Genomic DNA, 13,755 nt, shown 5'->3' on the forward strand with positions numbered 1-13,755 from the left:
TTAAAACGCGCGGTGGTAAAACATAAAATTTGTATTTCTTGTGTTTAACTCGCTATAAATCCATTAATAACAACAGGAATATACTAAAAGTTATATTTTTTTGAAAGAGGAATTAATAAGCAACAAGATAACGTATAAACCAATAAAATCGGATGAATAGTTTTTGCATAAGATTGAATTTACTAAAGTAAGGGTCAAATACTCGATTCATCTCCTGTCAATATACACTCCGTGGCATGGCAGAGCGACAGTAGTTTCGTCTGCAGTTTCTGTGTCGCTGACAGGAGGCCCGCTGAATGCTTGACGTGATCGCCAATGCTACGTTCTGCTGGAGGCGTTCGCAGAGGTTGTTGGTGCGGTCATTGTCTGTCATCAAATCGCCTCGGTCGTTCAACAATTACGACAGAAAGAGCGGTGGAGTTCGACGGACAAGCAGTGGCTAAAAACTTACTTGGCGTCAAATGAATAAGAAAGTTCGACCAGGGCCTCTAGTCCGGGTAGGATCGACTTTTTCATCGTTGTGTCTTGTCTGCCACTCTGAATATAGTCCGGGGGAGTATGTCATTCATTCGCCTAGTTCAATAGCAGTCAAGCTATAGGCAGGCAAAGATAAATACGATAAACACTTATGTATCGGAATACATTTTTTATTATTATTTTGCATTACTCCAATATATAAAATGTTCTTCAGCCTATCTGTAAAAGGTATGGTTTATTAGCAATAATACCTGAGCGGAAATACCAGTTCATAATCGAAACTGCCCCAAAGTATACGTTTTCTTCCGGTTTGCGTTTATTTTAAGTAAAATATATTACATATCCACATTTTTACGGGAAACAACAAAAACATCAAATGACATCAACACATGTCCACTTATCACTCGCTGAATTTTGAGACGGACATGGTGTTTTAATTTTGTTTCAATTTCAGGTTTTTGAGCCGAACACAAATCATTGAAGACTATGCATATCCAAGTTATCGATCAAGATTATGATGATGGCTTTCATCAGAAATGCTTTGTTAGTTGTGAATTGTTTAATTCACTTTCCTTCTTTGTCGGGCAAGTGGTGGAAATTCAGACTGGTGCCAAAAGATACATAAACTCAGTGTGGGTTGGAAGAGCTGTACCCTCTGATGCAATATATTTCAATAAACAGGTGTCTTTGACAGCGGAAAATCATGACTCGCACACAACAAACATATTTAAAACTCTCACCCCAACGAAGGCTAATAGAATAACAGTTGATGTGATTTTAACAAATATAAATGATGTTGAAAAGGCTAAAAAATGTGTTTCTCCTTTCGATGATCTACCAAAAACCTGTCTGAATATTCTTAATCATCTGTATTTAGCAAATAATTATGTAGTTAATTGCTCGAAGTCAAAGTACTCCAGTATGGTCGGAATTGCTTACATTATTATACAAGATGCATCGCAGAGGAATTCAGGAACAACTGCTGATTGCCTGTCAGTGGACATGAAATGCATTGTTAAAATAAACACAATACATAGCTTGGAATGGTTTAATCAAATTAATAGAAATATTTCAGCACCAAAACCAGGTGGAATCGATTTTGTATTATCTATGTTAAAAGACCTAGTATGTCTTCCTTTTACTCAGAGGGAAAATTTTGCAGTGCTTGGTGTCAAACCACCTCGTGGAATCCTTCTTCGAGGACCGCCAGGATGTGGCAAAACATCATTAGTCCGTTATTTAGCCGCGTCAGAAAATATTCTTTTGGTATCCATAAATGGACCTGAAATATTTGATTCCTTGCCTGGAGAAACAGAATCAAATCTTCGCAAAATATTTGAAAAAACAAAGCTTTTAAGTCAGGAGGGTCCTTGTATACTTTTTGTGGATGAAATTGATTCAGTTTGTCCAAGACGTGGGGTTTCCTCAAGTACCAATGCATCTCGAGCCACCGCGCAGTTCCTTGACCTCTTGGATGGTATGGATTTTGATGATGATTTTTTAGTTATTGGTGCTACAAACAGACCGTCAGCAGTAGATCAAGCACTCAGAAGACCTGGGAGGTTGGATAGGGAGGTTATGTACTGTAGTTATAAATAATATCAATACTTTCTCTTTTTTTTGTCTAAGGTTTAATTTTTTTCTGATAAGTGATATTATTGTAATGTTGGACATTTTTTTATACTGTATATCATTATTGTTATTAATAAGTCAATGGCAAAATGATTAAAATGTTATCAAATATACCCTTAATATTTCTATAACTTTTCACTATTACTATTCACTTTGTATCAGACTAAAAACCTGGCTTTGCTATACCTTACTATGACAGTGAAAGCAATGCCTTTCTAAATTAACCTTAAGATAAACAGTTTCTGTTGTTTATAAGTATTTTTATACAAATATTCATGAAATCAAATGAATTGTAAAACCTTTTGCCAATGAAATCTGGTCAACCAAAATACATGTATACCAGTATAATTTATAGGTCTAAACGAAATGTGTTTTGCATGTTTAACAGGTGCTGATTAGCCCACCTGATCTCCATCAGAGGCTCGAGATTCTTCATATGAATGTGACATCATTTCCTGTTGTTGGTGACCTTGACCTGGCTGCCATAGCTACCATCACCAATGGCTACGTGGGAGCTGACCTTAAGGCTCTTTGTCAAGAAGCATCATATCTTGCGATGGCTGAGTGCAAAGATTCTGGGGAAAATGTTTTGGTACAGATCTAACTCCCACAATTATTTCTTGGTTAAAGTATATTTAAATTTAGACTTTGCTCTAAACTTAGAAAAACTAAGAATATAACGTTTAATAGATATTTCAAACTAATAATGCATTTTTATTATTTTATCATCAAATGAATCTTTTTACTTGTTAGGCATGTATTTTACTATTTTATTTCACCTGCCATGTTATAAAAAAAAGTCAAGGTATGGGCCTGATTTTTTATTATGATATATAATACTTAAATGCCTTGAATACAGCCATAGTAATTGTAGTATTTGTACCTAAGGTCAGTGTGTGACAGCTGTTTGTAATTGACTGTGTCTATCTCAGATAAACCAGGAGCATTTCATCCGTGCAAGTCGTCAGATCCGTCCGTCACTACAGAAGGGTGCGGAGGGGGTGGTGGATGTGAGGCCGGTCAGCTGGGGGGACATAGGGGGCCTGCACGAGGTCAAGAGGCAGCTACAGCAGGTCCATGTGACTCCAGGGGTTCTGTTTTAGGTGGTGGTGTTTCACCTTGAGAACTGGTGAACTCTACTTTTTCTCCGGACCAGTGGATTTTCCTCTTTTTTTTATTTCATCAAAATACACATTGTTGAATTTCCAATTTCCCGTTCAACTTTTTTTCATAATAAAATATTGGTCTCATATAGACATAATTGTTTATTTTTAAGTTGCACCTCAAACCGTTGTGCTAGGGGCAGTGTTTATGCTTATCCACAGAGGCCTTTTGCAAGTTAAATGAAAATTGGAAAAGTATGTATTTTGCATTTTAAAATTCGGACAAGTAGCAGATTTAAAATGTTAACTGCATAACATGATTATGTGGGCAAGTGCTCTCAAAACATAGCGTGAGACTGAATGTGTCTTTCAAAGGTGTGATGACATGGCAGTCTTTGCTCGGAAATGATTTTGTGCCTTCCATTTTTTGTTTAAGCTCACCAAGTCAGCGCTGATTGACGCATGGATTAATTTGCATCATTTATATGAAAGAGCTCAGTAACAGTTCTTTGATTTCTGTATATATTTGTCAAATATGTACAAACAATACTTAATTATTGCAGGCTTTATTGATATTCTAAACAAAATGGAGGCTAGTGTAAAAAATGTATGTTAGAATCCTAATGTCAATTAAGTATTGTGTAATATAACACATTTGTTACTCCTTCTTGCCTATGCTACACAGGCTGTAGAGTGGCCACTGAAGCACCCAGAAGCGTTCAAGCGTATGGGCCTGTCCCCACCCCGAGGCGTGCTGCTCTACGGGCCCCCAGGATGTTGCAAGACAACCCTGGTGCGGGCAGCAGCTACCTCGTGTCATGTTACCTTCCTGTCTATCAGTGGGGCTCAGCTGTACTCGCCCTATGTGGGCGACTCTGAACGTCTTATCTCTGAGGTTGGTTTGGAAAGGAATTTATTTAGGCTGCAAGTTGTGTATTAAAACAGAATAAGAAAAAAGAGGAGTCATGAATGGTGGGTCCAAAACAGAAGTTTCTCGTCAAACCTGAATTTTGGCGCACGTTGCACGAGCTGGTTGGGGACGATTAACAAAAGCACTGTTATTAAAAAAATGAAAACTGGTTTCTGCTTAATAACTTGAATATGGAATGAGATCTTGTGCTTACAGTACATTTTGTGTCCCTCATATTTCTAGGCTTCTTATATGCAGACCTAGTTCAGGATTGCAGTTATTCAAATTTAATTGATAAATTTAATTGATAAACATAACACTAAATACCTGGTTCCCTTGGGTTTAGAACTTTATATGTTTCTTGTTCATGTCCGTCTTTTTAACATGTGTCTGCATTTATTTTTTCATTTAAGCAAATGACTAAGGTCTTTTTACCTCACCTGAGCACAACCTGCTCATGGTAAACTTTTGTGATTTTTTTTTGTCTGGCATGTGTCCTCCATTGTCCTCTGAGATTGTTAACATTTACCTTATTGACTCTCAAGAGGCCACATGCATTATCAAATCTTTATGAAACTTGGTTTGAACATTTTTTTCGATGATATCTCAGCTGAGTTTGAAAATGGTTCTGGTCCGTTGAAAACATGGCCACCAGGGAGCGGGGCAGATTTTCATGTATGGCTACAGTATTACCCTGTTAACACTCCTTAAGTATTATTTTTACTTCAATCTTCATGAATTGTGGTCAGAATATTTGTATAATAGGTGTATAATTATTAAGGGGAAAACAACATAATTGCTTATTTAGAAATCATTAAATTTAGCAAAGACAAGTTTATAAATCATTATGTTTTTCTTTGCAAGGAAACCAGTTATTTCTGTAGATTTAAATGACTGTGAGGTTAAGGAATCATCATGTAGTCTATTCTGTCCAGCTCAAACTATTCTTAGCCTGTTTGTGGGTAAACAGGCTAAATTCATGTGTGTGAAGTGTTGTCCTAAATTAGCCTTGCAGTCAGCAGATACTAATCACGGAGGAAACTTTCTGAATAAACCAGATGTTCTCTTTAAAAGAGATTTCCTTTATATAAAAATACCATAAAAGTGGAAAGGTACATCCATGATTAGCCTGTGCACTCTGCGTCGGCTCATCTGGGAATACACTACTCACATGTATTAAGCCCCAATTTCCCAGACTGATGCTAATATATATTAGGATTCAATTTATAGTTCAACCTTTAAGGATGTATACATTTCATATGCAGGTTTTCCACAAGGCAAGGGCATGCGCCCCATCGATTCTGTTCCTGGATGAGATCGACTCCATCATAGGCAAGCGGAGTGAAACTGGTAACCATGGGGTTGGAGAGCGCATACTTTCCGCGCTCCTCAATGAAATGGATGGCATAGGTGTAAGACTTGGGGAGGCATCAGGGTCGGCTAAACAGAAGCTTTTGGAAGGTTCTTCTCAAGGTTTTATTGAGGTTAGATTAAATGTTGTAGTCATGAGACTTTGTTTGTAAACATATTTATTTGCAGAAAAGGAAGAACCTATTTTCTTAACGGAAACCATAGATACTAAGAAGGAACTATAAATCATATTTTTTTAAACTACATTTTTGACAATAACAATTATTTACAAAATACTGTTGTGTCCAAAAATAATCATGAGGACGATTTATAACACATATTTAGGATAGATATTAAAAAAATATATGAATTGGTGTGAAAAGACACTATAAATAAAGTTCTGATGTCTAAAGGAACTATTGTAAGAACCATAGATTAGCTAAAGCACACAGTTTCCTAACCAGGCAAAGGCCATTTTTTCACTAGAAAGCATATTGTTATGAAACTATATTTTTTTAGATTATCGTATGTACATTTTTGTTTGTTAATCTGTAATTGCTATTTGTGAAAAACGAATCGGTACATGAAATCTACTTAGGTTCTAGTATGATGTAGTCATCAAAACACTTTTTATGCCCCTGGATCGAATGATCGGGGTATATTGTTTTTGGCCTGTCTGTCTGTCATTGTATGTGTCTGTCTGTCATTGTATGTGTGTGTGTGTCCCAAAACTTTAACCTTGGTAATAACTTTTGCAATATTGAAGATAGCAACTTGATATTTGGCATGCATGTGTATCTCATGGAGCTGCACATTTTGAGTGGTGAAAGGTCAAGGTCATCCTTCATGGTCAAAGGTTATGTTTTAGTTCGGCGTTTTTGGAGAAAACCCGAGGTATTGCCATAGCCAGCTCGTCGTCCGCCGTCAGCTGTCTGCCGTAGGCGTCGTGCTAAAACCTTAACATTGGCTCTAAAATCAAAGTACTTCCACCTACAACTTTGAAACTTCATATGTAGATGCACCTTGATGAGTTCTACACGCCACACCCATTTTTTGGTCACTAGGTCAAAGGTCAAGGTCACTGTGACCTCAAAAAAAAAAAAAAAATCAGACAAGCTTTCATTTTTAGCTCACCTGTCACGAAGTGACATGGTAAGCTTATGTGACCGTGTGATGTCCGGCGTCCATATGTGGGTGCATGCGTGTGTCCGTCAACAATTTGTTTGTGTAGACATTAGAGGTCACAGTTTTCATCCAATCTTTATGAAATTTGGTCAGAATGTTTATCTTGATAAAATCTGGGTTAGGATTGTATTTGGGTCATCTGGGGTCAAAAACTAGGTCACTAGGTCAAAAACTAGGTCACAATATAGGTCAAATAATAGAAAAACTTTGTATAGACAATAGAGGTCGCAGTTTTCATCCAATCTTTATGAAATTTGGTCAGAATGTTTATCTTGATGAAATCTGGGTTGGGATTGTATTTGGGTCATCTGGGGTCAAAAACTAGGTCACTAGGTCAAAAACCAGGTCAAATAATAGAAAAAACCTTGTGTAGACACTAGAGGTCACAGTTTTCATCCAATCTTTATGAAATTTGGTCAGAATATTTATCTTGATAAAATCTGTGTTGGGATTGTATTTGGGTCATATGGGGTCAAACACTAGGTCACTAGGTCAAATAATAGAAAAACCTTGTGTAGACAGTAGAGATCACAGTTTTCATCCAATCTTTATGAAATTCGGTCAGAATATTTATCTTGATGAAATCTGGGTTGGGATGGTATTTGGGTCATATGGGGTCAAACACTAGGTCACTAGGTCAAAAACTAGGTCAAATAATAGAAAAACCTTGTGTAGACAATAGAGGTAGCAGTTTTCATCCAATCTTTATGAAATTTGGTCAGAATGTTTATCTTGATGAAATCTGGGTTGGGATTGTATTTGAGTCATCTGAGGTCAAACACTTGGTCACTAGGTCAAATAAAAGAAAAACCGTCAACAATTTGTTTGTGTAGAAAAAAGAGTTCACAGTTTTCATCCAATCTTAATGAAATTTGGTCAGAATGTTTATCTTGATGAAATCTGGGTTGGGATTGTATTTGGGTCATCTGGGGTCAAAAACTAGGTCACTAGTTCAAATAGTGGAAAAACCTTGTGTACACAATAGAGGTCACAGTTTTCATCCAATCTTTATAAAATTTGATCAGAATGTTAATCTTGATGAAATCTGGGTTGGGATTGTATTTGAGTCACCTGGGGTCAAAAACTAGGTCACTAGGTCAAATAATAGAAAAACCTTGTGTAGACAATAGAGGTCACAGTTTTCATCTAATCTTTATAAAATTTGGTCAGAATGTTTATCTTGATGAAATCTGGGTTGGGATTGTATTTGGTTAGTCGGGTGAGCGATTCAGGGCCATCATGGCCCTTTTGTTTGAAAACTGCACCCAAAGCCGAGCGTTGGCATCCGTTATGCGGTGCTCTTGTTTCTATAATAGCTGTCATGCCCCTTCAAAGTGGCGCAGTTGGGGGCATTGTATTCCACAAACACAGCTCTTGTTTTGTTTAATAACAATTGTTCTTATTTATTAAAACCATATATTGGCTTTTCCAATTTGTTTCTTTGTTCTTTCATTTTTAATCAGACCTTCTGTCAGTCCATACAAGGATAACCCACAATGACATGTATTATAGCGGCCAATATCAATACTGACATGGCTTCCTCCAGATCAGCATTTATTGAAGGGCATATCTTGTTGAATAGAAGGTTATTAAAAAATGGATTTATTTCTAAATAATGTAAAGCTTTTAGTGAAATATCTTAATAGTGAAGTATTATGATTGTTAAGTTATTATTATGCTGTCTCTTCTTCCATTGATGCTTATTCTAAAACAATATTCATTAGGAGGAAAATCACGCGGAAATTTGCAGAAATCAAAAGCAATAAAAAACACCGGGGCCCGTATTCACCAAACAATTCTTAGACTTAAGTCTAAGAATAAAGAATATTCTTTAAATTGATATATTCAATAATTACTTGAAATTTGAGTAAAACTTGTTATTAACCACCTCTATCTGTGGCATTCTTCATGTAGAACAGTTTGTTAATGACACAAGTACCAGTGGAGGCGTCTATATATTCAAATAATGAATGCATTTTTCTTGGTTCCAAGTCTTTTCTTTATTCTCAAGTCTAAGAATGGGTTGGTGAATACGGGCCCTGAAGAAATACAAAAGTATATAGTTGTGCTTGTTTCTGTTATGTCTCTAGAAGTCACAAACCACAGAGGAAGCTGACAACAAACAGGTGCTTGTGGTTGCCGCTAGCAACCGGCCCGACATGCTGGACGAGGCACTAATGAGGCCGGGACGTATGGATCGCGTGATATATGTTGGGCCCCCAGACGTTGTGGTAAGGTGTAAACATGTTATTTAGCGGTATTTCACAAGATTGCAGTTGGTTATAGGAAGATATATGGGAGATGTATCTTTACATAGTATGTTTTGTGGGGCCCCCAGACGTTTTGGTAAGGCGTAAACATGTTATTTAGCGGTATTTCATAAGATTGTAGTTGGATGTTGGAAGATATATGCGAGATGTATCCTAACATAGTATGTTTCCATTGAATACATGTTTTAATTTAACAAAATAAATGAGTAGCATATAGGAAATAAGTGTCCATTGGATTTGATATTTTAAAGAATTCAATATTACCACATGCACATACCACTGCTATGTTAAAAAATTTAATATAAATACCATGTACTTTGTTTCAGTTTTGTTGTGAGAAACAATTATTGATAAAAAAGCAGTTTATATACTAATACACTCATGCATGTGAACGTTTAGTTCCTAACATGTGAATTTATTATAAGAATTTACTATAGTATATGTATAATACATCTGTTGATTATATGTCTTTTTATGCCCCCGGATCGAATGATCGGGGGTATATTGTTTTTGGCCTGTCTGTCTGTCATTGTATGTGTGTGTCTGTGTGTCTTTCACTAAACTTTAACCTTGGTCATAAATTTTGCAATATTGAAGATAGCAACTTGATATTTGACATGCATGTGTATTTCATGGAGCTGCACATTTTGAGTGGTGAAAGGTCAAGGTCATCCTTCAAGGTCAAAGATATGGCTTGAAAGCGGCGCAATAGGGGGCATTGTGTTTCTGGCAAACACATCTCTTGTTATATCATTTAATCAGATGTCGTCATTTGTGCAATGTTACCGTCCAATTTTCCACTGTATTGCATCCAATATATTCCATATTCGCTGATCCGAGTTAACATCATAATTTCTGATCATTTTGTAGCAAACTTCAAACATAGAAACTGCTTGATGTTGAATGTAGATCTATTGAAGATCTGTGGAAATGTGGTTAACTTATTAGTGTCTCATTTAAATATGCTTGAAATAACATTGTTAATTTTTTCTGAGGGCTTTTTTAAATAAACACTATGTGACCTTCTAAAATATTGTCATTGAATATTGTAAACTCCTGTCCTCATTTGCGTAATTTGTATTGAAAATGAGCAGTGCAAATGGCTATGAATGCAATAGGAATATAATTAAAATATTGTTTGAAATACATGTACTCACATTGGCAAATATGATTTTTCAGCTGTGCACTGTATACAAGTATATTTCCATATTAAACAAAACTTTTTTGTAATAAACTAATAACATTTGTAAAAAACAACAACACATAATTATGCACTGAGCCAACTTTAACACCATAAACACATACAGAGTCCCTCTATATAAGTTGTGATTGCAGGCGCGTCACCAGATCTTGTCAGTTTACACTCGGGGGTGGGGCCTGTCAGACGTGACCCTGGGTCAGCTGGCGCAGGAGACTGACATGTACACTGGTGCTGACCTCGAGAGCCTATGTAGAGAGGTCAGTATGCAGTCTGGGGGTCATAGCCTAAGGGCAATATGGGATACCTGATTGTTATATATATATATAGCAGGCCTGGGATTTATGCAGGCCCTTAGAGAAGCAGGAAATTTAAGAGTGATTATTATCCATCTGTTATTGACACTTAAATCTTGAAAGGTAATGGTTGACTAACAAAACCATTTCTACACATAACATAAACTATTTCTTCATATATTGGTACAAAAAGCTTTAAAAAGAGGTAAAACCTACTGAACTGGAGAATTTTTATGTTTGAACAATATGATCAAGGAAACACAGACTTTTAATAAATATTCTGTGTAAATTAAACAAAGGACATATTAAATGAATAGGGTTCTTTTTTAATATAAATCCTTGCAATTGAATGGAAAGTCCTTTAGATGTTATTATACCCCCACAAACGAAGTTTAGGGGGGTATATAGGAGTGAACTTGTCTGTCGGTCTGTCTGTCTGTCTTATTCAAGTTGTTTTCATCCGATTATTCACCAAACTTGGTCAGAAGTTGTATCTAGATGATGTCGAAATCAAGTTTGAATATGGGTCATGCAGGGTCAAAAACAAGGTCATAGGGTCACTTAGTGTGTTTTAAACATTCAGCATGTTATCCGCTCTCTAATTCAAGTATTATACCCAATCTTCACCAAACTTGGTCAGCAGTTTTATCTAGATGATCTTGAGGCCAAGTTTGAACATGGGTCATGCTGGGCAGAAAACTAGGTCATGGGGTCACTTAGTGAGTTTTTTAACATTCAGCATGGTGTCTGCTCTATAATTCAAGTAGTTTTCATCTGATCTTCACAAAACTTGGTCAGAAGTTTTAGCTAGATGATCTCTAGTCCTTGTTCAAACATGAGCCATGCTGGGCCAAAAACTAGGTAACGGGGTCAGTTAGTGCATTTTACACATTCAGCATGGTGTCCCCTATTTCAAGTACTTTTAATCCCCTCTTTATGTGGGGTTTTTCGTCATGTCTGTGACAAAGCTCTAGTTGAATTTTGTTTTGCAAGTTCTTTATTAACCCTGAAATTGCATCAAGATATGTTTTTATATCCAAAACTATTTAGGTAAAATAAACATTTTATTTACTTGTTTATCCTTTCACAACACAGTCTTGTTCAAACATTTGCTGTTGTCTTTCAATAAGCCTTAAACTTAATTTGTAAATTAATTGGAACTTCTGTTCGTTTGATCATGTTTAAAGAGTAGATAATAAAATGGAATTTCAAGATTATTTTCCTATTTCAAGATCATTTTCCTATACCTTTTCCAATATATACATGTTTCATAAAAACTATTTAGCCCCCCAAGTAAACATATAATGGAACATCATTCAACATCTGTCCGTGTATCTTTCTGTCAGCGTGATTATTCATATTAAGACACAAACATGTCTGAAGAATGTCCCAAGAACTGTCAAATGTACAACATTCAAGCTTGTTTGCATTATCCCTTATGATAAAGAGAATAAAGAGCATTTTATCTTTATATGGCAAGGTACACAAAGAGCTGGGAGCAGTTTCTCAGAAATCCAGAAGTTCAAAAAAAATTATTACGAAAATGTAAACTTTAACACAGTAACGGAATACATTGTATTTCTATACAATTCCTTCAACTGAGAATGTCTTATATTTGCATTTAGTTACGCTCGCTGTTAGACTTGCCTAAGGTAACGTTCTGTACTAAACAGTACTAATGGATGTCTTAGACTCAATTTACAAAATACAAAGTTTGAAATAATAAATAAGAAAGATCGCTCGATATTTAAATATTATAAGAATACTTATTTAAGTACTTTGTTTACTTTAAATTTTCAACATTATACAATAATAATGCATTTACTCGCAGATATATGTTTATACATAAGATCAATTTTACTGGTTAATTACTGTACTATTGTATATAAGTCGTCAACGCGTCGATTGCTTAAGAGCACATAGTTTATATTTCACACACAAAATGTATTTGAAAACACTGCCTCATAGAAAATATGCACGTTGCAATTGTTGCTTGAAATGTCATAGAACAGTGTCTTCTTACACCATTTGTTCATTAAGAAAAACCTACACATGTGCTGTTTTCGTTTTTTAGCTTTATTTGAACTATGTTGAAGCATCGAATGGGAAAATGAATTAATTCTAACAGCTAATTAAACTAACATACATAACGAACATCCATAGTCTCATTTATGAAATCATGAAATTCTGTTAAAACTCTAAAAGGTACTCGCTGAAAGAGAAAATGCTTTCTTAACGTTATGAAAACAGAAGTAATTAAATTCCAACTCTAATTTCGTGCGCAAATTTCCGTACTCTACTCAGGCCCGTACCCAGGCACTGGGCCTAGGGGCCCGGGCCCCCCAGCTGACTGTCGAGTTATGATTTTATAATAATGGGCCTTCTGCAAAAAATTTTCACATGAACGGGCCCACAGTACACTTCCCCGTAATACAAATGCGCGGATGTGTTTTATTGCCCCTGATAAACAAGGGGATGAGCGCTTGTATTTACTCGCCAGTCGAGATTAGCCACTAGGCTATGTTTAGTACTACTAGAAACGGCTGCCACTGAACCTTGGTATTGTGTATTGAATATCAGAGCATTGTAAGTCTCATCTTAATTGATTCAACTAGCTACACACACTTTTTAACATATTCGGCGTCAGGAATATCCTTTACTTTTCTAAATATGCGTTTCAAATTCCTACACTTCAATTCACAACCATTTACGGTTATCCTGCACATTATTTTTTCATTTACAGGCGGCCCTGTGTGCTCTCACGGAGAATCTCGAGGCTGCTGCGGTCTCCCATGACCACTTCCGACGAGCACTGACATCCGTGCGACCCTCCCTGACACAGGAAATTATTTGCCAGTACACCAGCCTCGCCTTTCACGCCGTTAGATGACGGCGTCTAGCGATGAGGAATTCCTATTTTTCTGTTTTCCGGAGCCAAAACATATTTTTTAATCAATTTCTGGCGCGATTTTGTAAATTGGAAAAACTAATGGCCCTTATTCATGTGTAATGTGACCAACACAATAAATAAATAACACGTGTTTGATTGTTATTTAGTGACTGTATTTTTCGGATTACATGATTATGCAGTCAGACAATACACTGGCGTATTTAATAACATAATACAAGACTATTTCTTCTTGAAAAGAGTGCAAGGACTTCAAACCTACTTTAAATCATTCTTGAACCGAGAAATTGAGTAATATAACATTCGACAGTACCTATTTATATGATTGAGTGTCTTATTTATCTCCATCCATTTAGATATTTCCGAGCACAAAAACAGAAGTTATAGATTTTAAGATTTATAGTAATAGCTAGTTGAACTTTGTGA

At 36.1% G+C, this 13,755-nt stretch overlaps 1 protein-coding gene across 2 annotated transcripts; it reads left to right on the top strand.

Annotated features, from left to right (window-relative positions):
• The first annotated feature begins 815 nt into the window (after positions 1 to 815).
• Positions 816 to 13,462, top strand: LOC127878209 (ribosome biogenesis protein SPATA5L1-like). Of its 2 annotated transcripts, none has more exons than XM_052424706.1 (8): positions 816 to 2,052; positions 2,498 to 2,701; positions 3,042 to 3,182; positions 3,898 to 4,107; positions 5,388 to 5,606; positions 8,748 to 8,888; positions 10,263 to 10,385; positions 13,165 to 13,462. In XM_052424706.1, the coding sequence occupies exons 1-8, from the start codon at positions 964 to 966 to the stop codon at positions 13,309 to 13,311; spliced, it is 2,274 nt and encodes a 757-aa protein (XP_052280666.1). In that variant the 5' UTR covers positions 816 to 963; the 3' UTR covers positions 13,312 to 13,462. The 2 variants fall into 2 exon arrangements, with proteins under 2 accessions (XP_052280666.1, XP_052280667.1); XM_052424707.1 differs by having other exon boundaries at positions 1,818 to 1,954.
• Positions 13,463 to 13,755: the final 293 nt, after the last annotated feature.

The sequence above is a fragment of the Dreissena polymorpha genome, chromosome 4, assembly GCF_020536995.1.
Source record: "Dreissena polymorpha isolate Duluth1 chromosome 4, UMN_Dpol_1.0, whole genome shotgun sequence".
Taxonomy (NCBI): domain Eukaryota; kingdom Metazoa; phylum Mollusca; class Bivalvia; order Myida; family Dreissenidae; genus Dreissena; species Dreissena polymorpha.

Excerpts from the sequence above, each read along its gene's own strand:
- LOC127878209 (XM_052424706.1), top strand. The coding sequence starts at position 964 with ATGCATATCCAAGTTATCGATCAAGATTATGATGATGGCTTTCATCAG. Across the intron at positions 2,053-2,497 it reads CTGGGAGGTTGGATAGGGAG|GTGCTGATTAGCCCACCTGA; the intron begins GTTATGTACTGT and ends CATGTTTAACAG. Across the intron at positions 3,183-3,897 it reads TCAAGAGGCAGCTACAGCAG|GCTGTAGAGTGGCCACTGAA; the intron begins GTCCATGTGACT and ends TATGCTACACAG.